Here is a 9401-nt window from a genome sequence, read left to right on the forward strand (position 1 = left end):
TACCTTCTCCTTTGCTTTATCAATTTTTTTAAACATTGATATGCATGGGGCTTTAACAAATGTTTAATAGGCCACCGTTTCACACGGAAAATGTTAAAAATGGTTTCATGCTGAATATATGAAACAGTCCTTATAAATCATAACACAAGCTTTAGTATTATTCCAGACATCACAAATCATTTAACCTAGATAATAAAATTTTAGGCATGTGATTATGTATCATTCTATCATGCTACGTACTGTTCTTACACAATTTTAAGCCCAATCCACGCATGCAAGAGTACATTAGCAGTAGCTCTTTTAACAACACTTTGTAAGTAACAAAGAACATTTCTGCAATTTAAGAAAAAAATAATTTAAGACTGAAAAGAATAGGAAATATATTTTCCAACGGGTTTGAATCAGGATACAGGATAAACTTTTACCTCCCGATTGGATGCCATATCGAATTTTCGATCTGCATCAAAAGTAACAACAATTGTTATAGATATAGGAACATTTCTGGAGTTAAACTAAACATAGAACTTAAAAAAGAATCATATGGAAAATACTCCAAAATCATGAAAATGCGGTAAATGCAACGCATTTAAAATTTTATTCTTTAGCGATCTAACTTTTGTTTGACAATATTTCTTCTTTATGTCATTTCAAGTCGTCTTCTTTTCTTTTTCTCTAGTCAACGCCACGACCTTTGTCTTTCTAAACTGGAACAAGTCGTATATAAACAAGAAAATGAAGATTGTCGCAAAGATAGGTATATACCCATTATTTATATCTGAATATAGTTTACTGATAAGGTAATATTTGGGTTACTAAAACAAAATTGCAGGTAGCAAAAATGAAAAAGGTAGGCAGATTGATATGTCCGTAGTCTTTTTTGCGCAGTTCCAACTTTAGAAATAATACTTCTTACATATTTTAAGACGCTTTACATGATATATGTGTTTGACTTCAAAACATTTTATCTAATGAGTTTCTTTTTGATTTTTGATTGTTTCAAGTGTGAAGATTTTCATATAGATACACGCAGACATTGTATTGATTTTTCATGAGTTTGGGCCTACAATTTTAATGGCTTTCTAGTTTTCAGTATTTTCATATAATTTTTAATAAAAATATATCTGACGGTTCTACACGGTTTTTTTTATTTCTAAAAAACTTCACCTAAATGCGATTAAAAATCGAGACTAATCACCAGCTGTACTCAATGTTTTTCAAAAGACTAGAAAAAATAAAAATTCTGAAGCCTAGCTTTTAATTTTGGGGATAAAACGCAATCATTAAGACAAAATTAAGAATGACAATGGGGAATATATCAGAGACAACAACCCGATCAAAGAGCCGAAGACAGCCGAAGGCCACTAATGGACCTCAAAACACAACGAATTAATCTCGAACCGGGATTCGGACTTCTTCTTAAACAAAAATGTGTACTAGTTACGTAAAAATGGACGTCATTGACGCTAAATTTCAAAACATATAAATGCACTAAAATTAAAAAAAAACCAAACAAACTACAAGATTAACAAAGGCCAGAGGCTCCTGACTTGTTTCAGGTTCAAAACTAACTAGGCGGGGTTAAACATATTTTGTGAGGTCTCAACCCTCTCGCTATACATCTAGCCAATGTAGAATAAACAAACACACATCAATACGCATGTAGTAAACCTCAGTTTAATCCGATGTCAGAACAGGTAACAAAACAAAACTTAGCAAAATGACATTTTCTCTTGTTAATTCATGTGTCATTGATACATGAATTAACAAGGGACCACTAGAAGTCACTGACATGCCAGACCTCAATGAACAGGCAGCAGTCCTTTTGCGCCATTTACTGTTTTTCAGGGGTATCATTTGCGCCAAATTTCGTTTTCGAAATGTATCAATTGCGCCAATATTCGGAACTCATTTGCGCCAATTTACCTGTACACATATATCTGTCGTAATATTTGTGGCTTAAAAGTATCATATGTTCGGAGATACTTCACCATGAAGATGAGCATCTGGAGAGAAATGACTTGAAATACATTAGACAGTCAATGTACAGAATGAGAAGAAAACGTATTGCTTTGCTGAATATTTAATACAAGCTATGCCAAAAGAGAAGATAATGTAAGCTTTTGCTACTTATGTTTTAGCCACATATGTTGATGGCACAGTGCTTTGTTCCTAACATCCGTATGGACTGAAACTCTATCTACCACAAGACGTACCGGTAATGGAGCAGAAGCATTCCACATTCCACATGAAATATTATGAACTGTTTTATGCATTCCTTCAATGTTTGTATTTTTTGGACAATAAAGTGAAGTTACAAGCTACTACATACATTAAATTAGGATGTACCCATGCAGCAGCAGTAAGAAGAAAGTATGTTTTAGAAAAAGAAAAATTTGCAGTATAAATAGCCGGTTCCAAGTCCGGATAAAGGAGGATGGAAGTAATTTTCTTCTATTAGGCGCAATCGTATGTTTTATTTTTGGCGCAAATGATACCATGTAATTATAAAACAGGTGGCGAAAACGTAGCATTGGAGAAAAAAGTAGTGGCGCAAAAGGACGCATTTTTGGCGCAAACGGATCTCTCCCAATGAACAGATGTTTTTAGGGTAAACTTGTTAACCCATTCATGCTGAGAACTATACTTGCGATTTCCAAAATTAACTTAGAAAATTTTCAACACATACTACAATTCTGATTGATATAATGATAAAATAAAACTTCTGTTTTATTGCAGTTTCAATGTTCTACCAGAGACATATAATATTGTATTATATGTCTCAGTATGGTTCTACCAATTAATATTTAAAAAAAAACCATATAGAAATCAAAACACTCTTCAAAGTACCACGAAAATCAGCATGACATATTGAGCAATTGAGCTCTATAGAAACCTAAAATACATTGGTACAAAAAAAAAAAATAACAAGATAGCTTAACAGACGCAGAAACACTGGTGTATGAATACACGTTTTTGTGTATATGTCGTGTACATGACTTTGTTATTATTTTATACAAGTTATTATTTGTACAAATGCAATTGTACAAGTAATTACTAGTACAATTTTTACTGAGAAAAAGATAATAACTTGTACAAATCATTATTTTATCTTGGCCTATTTGATGTTCTCAACAAATCGTTTCCTTAAACAAATAATTAATGACTGAAACCTAAAGGTATGAACATGTTGGTACTTTTTGTATAACAAATATATGAGCAAAACTTCAAAGAAGTCAAAACTTAAGTGTAAGGCTTTAAATCAATTATAAAATAAACCCAAAGCAAAACAAAAATGACATCAACAGTCGGGTGTTTTTCTTATAACTAGATATCCTAATCATACTTGACCCTTAAAAAAGTAATAAATAATAATATGTTTTTTTTCTTCAGATTTGCATATTTCTCTTGCTCTGTTTGACTCTTCTCACAGTTCCATCGCCAGTAAAAGGAGACAATGAGATTTATATGCATAATACCCGTTTAGGAATTGTAAACGGTTTGAAGAAAGATTCAGGTAAAAAGATCATTTATCAGTTTAGAAAAATGCCTTATGCCAAACCGCCACTAAAAGATCTACGCTTTGAAATACCTCAAGAGTACGGTACATGGGGGAACGTATTAAACGCGACAGCATACGGCCCTAACTGTATGCAGTTTCTAGGTCAAGACATACGTCTTTTGCCAAATCTTCAAGTTTCAGAAGATTGTCTACATTTAAATATAATTGCTCCAAACGATTTGAACAATTCAAGCAGACGACCTGTCTTTATTTGGATACATGGTGGAGGATTCACAAATGGACAGGGAATGAGCGTGGATGGATCTGTATTTGCGGCTACCGGAGATGTCATTCTTGTCACAATTAATTACAGACTAAATATTTTTGGTTTTGTAAATGTTGGAATAGCTCATCCTCGTAATTTGGGATTATGGGACCAGAAATTTGCGATAAAGTGGATCAAACAGAACATTGCGGATTTTGGTGGAGACCCCAATACGATTACACTATTCGGAGAGTCCGCCGGGGGAGTCAGTGTTGGACTACAGTCAATTATTCCAACTAATATAGGACTTTTCCAGCGAGCAATAGCTCAGAGCGGATCTTTCTTTAGTTTGAGAGACATAGGTACCGATTCGGAAAATCTTACAAGAGAAATAGGTCGTGTTTTGAACTGTTCGAATTGTCAGGATGGCGATTTGCTTTGTTTGGAGTGTTTCAGACGATTTTCTGCAAGAGATTTGTTGCTTGGATATGGAAAGGGTGTTTCAAATCTTCGGAAAGGTTTTTCGTTAAAAGCTCCAATAGGACCAATAGTGGACCAAGATCTTATTCCGAATGATATCTTCACTATGTTATCCGATTCATCATCTGAAACATCAAAAATGTTCAATAGTATTGATTTTATAGCGGGATCCAATGATGGTGAAGCTGGACTATTTTACTTTAATCTGATTGGACAACAAAGAGCCTTCCATTTTGATTTAAAGCAGGGTATTCCAACTCGGGTTCTATGCAATAATATTGTTCCTTATGTAACGAAAGAAGTTTTAAAAGGATGCGACAACATATCACATGCAATTTGCGATAAATATTCTAATGATGTCAGAGCTAACTCTCTTTCTGATGAAACTGTTTTGGCTGTCAACTTCTTTAGCGATTTGGAAATGTCTTCTTTGGCAGCAAGATGTCTGAATTTTCACAACAGCGCTTCAAAGAATAGATATCAATATCTTTTCACACATAAACCAACTTGGGGTGTTATTGCAGATAGACCAAGTTGGTTGTTAGGTGCAAATCATGTAGACGAGCTTCCATTTCTATTTGGTTTAAGGAGATGGTATCCTGGAAATGTCTCTATTACCCCTACAGAAGATGCGCTATCTTCAAAGATTATGTCTTATTGGTACAATTTTGGAAGAACAGGGTAAATCCATTAATGTGTAGCCTAGTAATTATGAAATATTTCAAGCAAAATAAAAAAAATTAGATCGATTTATTTGGAAATGCTATATGCTATTACTTTTTCTCGATACTGTCAAAAACGTAAATCTTTTTTATTCAATGTAACATCAAAATTCATGTTTCATGTATCGTTATGATTTTAATCAAGTCCTTTCGAAATGTTTCATGCAAGCTTTTCTAACGTTATCCTGTTACACCGCTGTCCAGCCGCCACACTCTTTATGAACTTGACCAAAAACAAGAATCTATCGGATAGTCGAGCGGATGTCGTTTTTACTGCCTATCATTATTTTTTTCTTACAATTTAGTCCATTGTTTTAGCTTACAACTGGTCTGTGTTTTTTTAGCGTTTTGTTCACTGTTGAAGGCAATACGATGATCGGTTTAGTTGTTCACACCCTTGTCTTTTGGTCTTTTGTGGAAATATGTCTCGTTGGCATTTTTTAACACATCTTAATATTTCAAATTCATTTTATGTAAGTAGAAAATTAAAAGAAAATATATCTTCTATGATCTGCAAATACAATTATATAGACTTGTTCAACCTCTCAACCGCCATTATTCTATCTACTAGAAATCGTCCCCTTAAAAAAAAATATCATTAAATTTTGTTACAAAATGATAGCTAAAAACCAATAATATAACAGTTATAGAATAGATTGTTTTCAAGCATACACAAATGTGTTTTCTTTCTTTTATTCCGAATATATGAACTCAACATTTTCTTTTCTTTGCTTTTCAGAGACCCAAACCCAAAAGGAACATCAGAATGGCCAAAGTTCACCAAGACAAGTGCTTCGGCTTTTATAATTGGAGAATACCGAAATGCAACTGTTGACAATTTCCAAGACAGAATGCAATTTTGGAATGAAGAAATTCCAAAGTTGTTGGCGCAATGCTCAAGCCAACAAGGCAATGTTTCTGTTGTTCATTCCGGCTTCGGTTAACGATTGACCGATATACCTGTGGAAGATTTTTACTTAAACGTTTTTAATGGGTTGTTTGTTGTTCTGTGTGTTACTTGTAAATGTAATTAAAGCAGTAATAATATTTTCCAAACTCTTTGGTAGTTTAAATCACATAGCAGAGACAGAGCTATGTGTTTAAATAAATTTTTGTTTGTTCTATGTGTCATTGCATTATTACACTTGTATTGTAATTTTAAAAGCAGTAATAATATTTTCCAAACTCTTTGGTAGATCAAATCACATAGCAGAGAAAGAGCTAAGATAAAGTCAATACGAATATATTTTTATGTAGGATAATACGGATAGAGGATTTTGTCATTGCAGGACATTCACATGCATATATAATCAATTAACTGTTGATTGGTTAGGGTCCAGTGGCAGATATTTAACACAGATTTAACTTGAGGACAGGCTAATCATGTGATAATTTGTATAAATATTTGATTTGATTAAAGAGAGGATCAGACACAAATTTGATTAACAAAAGAAAAGATCTCCTTTGCAAACGGTTAACGATAATAATTACCATCAATAAACACAACAATATAAAAATAGCTGTGGTATGATTGTCAGTGACACACCTATCCATCAGAGTTCGAAGCATTTTCCAATGTTTAGAAAACACATGTTGTAGTGAATATTTTTGACAATTAATTTGGACCCTTACTCGTTATACTGGATACCTTATTATCACAACTTGTGAAGCTACTTACCAATTTGGATAAAAGAAAAAACCATGTAATGAAATAGAAGTAAAGAAAAAGGTAAAATTAACTCTACTGTGATTTATATATCTAAGTACAGTACTAATAAAGTAGTTATCAAAAAGGTATCCCATATATATTGTAGTGCACGTATTTTGTTTACAAAAGTATCGTCAATAGTTCGGTTGTCAAATGGAAAGGGCTAAAACGTTACTTGTTGTCAACAATGAAGATAGTAAGTTGTCTTTTAATTTCACATATAACATGTTTTAATTCTTTGTACTAAACATAAATCTATTTATCGATACAGAAAATATGATTTTTTTTTGTATAATTCTTTCAATATCGCAATATTTGTATTATAATTGCAGACTTTTATTGTGTCGTTATTGGTTTCTGCTGTCCAAGCAGACTCGCCATTTACAAGACACCAGCTGTTGACACACACTACGATACTTGGTGAAGTGACTGGTCTAAAAATATGGAAATACAACACGACAGTTTATCAATTTAAGAAAATTCCTTATGCTAAGCCACCTTTGACTTCTCTTCGCTTTGAAAGACCACAACCAATCCGCTCTTGGAACGAAACATTAAACGGAACAGAATATGGACCTAACTGCATGCAATATTTATTTGAAAACGATAAGCGCCTTATTCCAAACTTGAAAATATCGGAAGACTGTCTTCATCTGAATATATTTGCACCAAGAGACCTAAATAAAACTAGCAACAGACCAGTAATGATTTGGATACATGGAGGAGGGTTCACAAACGGCCAAGGTATGATGTTTGACGGCTCCAAACTGGCAGCGTTATATGATGTTGTCATCGTGACAATTAATTATAGATTAAATATATTTGGCTTTATAAATGTTGGTGCAGGACCAGGGCGCAACATTGGTTTATGGGATCAAAGATTTGGTATTAAATGGGTTAAAGATAATATCATGGATTATGGAGGAAATCCTGAAATGATAACAATATTTGGGGAATCTGCTGGTGGTATTAGCGTCGGACTGCAATCTGTAATTCCGAAAAACAAAGGTCTTTTCCAAAGAACAATTGCTCACAGTGGGTCTTTGCTTTTAATACGGGATATTGACGACACAGAAAAACTAACCAGAGAAATTGGTCGGATCTTTAACTGTTCAGAATGTCTTAATGGAATACAAACTTGTTTAGATTGCTTAAGAAAGGTTTCGGCAGAAAGTCTACTTCAAAAGTATGCAGCCGCCGAAAATATTCTTCAAAATGGGTTTTCTATGAACAGTACCATTGGACCTATTGTCGATGGGGAACTGATACCAGAAAATCCTGTTGATATGCTATCGGACTCGACATCTCCAGCATCACAGATGTTTAGTAGCATTGATTACATAACAGGAACTAACGACTGTGAAGCTGGTTTATTTTATTTTAATTTAATTGGACAACAGGCATCATTTAACTTTGACTTGAAAAAAGGAATTCCATCTCGCATAGTGTGTAATTTGTTTGCTGCTCACGTATCACGTGATATTTTTAAAGGTTGCGACAAAGTATCAGAAGAAATATGTCAAAAGTATTCACCCCAAGATAAAAATCCTTCCCTATCACAGGAAACGTATCAAGCAATGAATGCCTATAGTGATTTGGAATTCGCATCGCTAGCAGTCCGAGATTTAGATTTTCATAGTCGAAGTAACAAAGGAACATATCAATACCTTTTCACACATAAACCGACCTGGGGTCTAATTGAAGACAGACCCAGTTGGCTTGTTGGTGCAAATCACGCAGATGAACTCGAATTTGTTTTTGGTTTGGAGGACTGGTTTCCTGTGAATATTGATATCAGCCCATATGAAGTTGAGTTATCGTCTAAAATGATGTCATTTTGGACGACCTTTGCAAAAACGGGGTAAGGTATATTCATATACATGTATTTTTCACTAAACCTGAGTATAAATAAAATAAAACAGAGCCTTAGTGTAATTCAAGACAACCTTATTTCAATAATACAAAAAGAACGAAAATAAAACAAACAACACCTGACAACCAAACTTACTTAAGAGATTAACAAACTGGAAGTGATGTCCAACGACTACCACAACTGGTATCTAAACCGCACAGGAAAAGAACGGTACCAAACAATTTAATTGTACTTAAAAAAAATCATATCTCATCTTAATTTCTGGTAAAAATCGTTTTATTTGTGTTCCTAGTTGAAAAATAATTTGGACATGTTATTCTATTTCGCCATTTTAATTATACTACACATGTTGAAATGACCACACATACCTTGTGCAAAATGTTGACTCAAAATTAATTCAACAATCATCCTGGAAATAATTAAAGCAAATGTTTATGTAGAATTAGAAATAAAAGGTTTCAGCTATTGGCACCTTTTTTGAAATTATACTTTTACGATTGCCTTTAAATTTTTTTTAGTTACGCAAAGCAAATACTTCTCATAATTTCTTGAATTCAATTTCGATTAGGAATCCAAATCCAAGAAATACACAGGAATGGCCAGCATATGACAAGACCACCAAGAGGTTTATTATTCTAGGAGAATACAGGAATTCTACAGTGGATGGTTTTCATGACAGAATGAGGTTTTGGAATGAAAATGTTCCTAAACTTGTGTCAGAGTGCCACCAGAAAACAGATACTAGTACGCCAAACCAAGCAATTAATTTCACCCTCAGCGCAGGTTGTTCTTACGCTATGTCTATCAGGATTGTAGTTCTGCTACTGCTTTACCACATTTTTATTATCTATTAG

General features: G+C 33.6%; 2 protein-coding genes across 3 annotated transcripts; both read left to right on the forward strand.

Moving 5' to 3' along the window:
* Nucleotides 1-674: 674 nt before the first annotated feature.
* Nucleotides 675-6067, forward strand: LOC134707815 (acetylcholinesterase-like). Of its 2 annotated transcripts, none has more exons than XM_063567879.1 (3): nucleotides 675-754; nucleotides 3391-4925; nucleotides 5706-6067. In XM_063567879.1, exons 2-3 carry the CDS (start codon nucleotides 3466-3468, stop codon nucleotides 5908-5910), a joined length of 1665 nt encoding a protein of 554 aa, XP_063423949.1. In that variant the 5' UTR covers nucleotides 675-754; nucleotides 3391-3465; the 3' UTR covers nucleotides 5911-6067. The 2 variants fall into 2 exon arrangements, with proteins under 2 accessions (XP_063423949.1, XP_063423942.1); XM_063567872.1 differs by lacking the exon at nucleotides 675-754 and adding an exon at nucleotides 819-847 and having other exon boundaries at nucleotides 5706-6066.
* Nucleotides 6068-6861: 794 nt separating this feature from the next.
* Nucleotides 6862-9401, forward strand: LOC134716068 (acetylcholinesterase-like). The gene is made up of 3 exons (XM_063578841.1): nucleotides 6862-6870; nucleotides 7007-8535; nucleotides 9116-9401. The coding sequence occupies exons 1-3, from the start codon at nucleotides 6862-6864 to the stop codon at nucleotides 9399-9401; spliced, it is 1824 nt and encodes a 607-aa protein (XP_063434911.1).

The sequence above is a fragment of the Mytilus trossulus genome, chromosome 1, assembly GCF_036588685.1.
Source record: "Mytilus trossulus isolate FHL-02 chromosome 1, PNRI_Mtr1.1.1.hap1, whole genome shotgun sequence".
NCBI lineage: Eukaryota > Metazoa > Mollusca > Bivalvia > Mytilida > Mytilidae > Mytilus > Mytilus trossulus.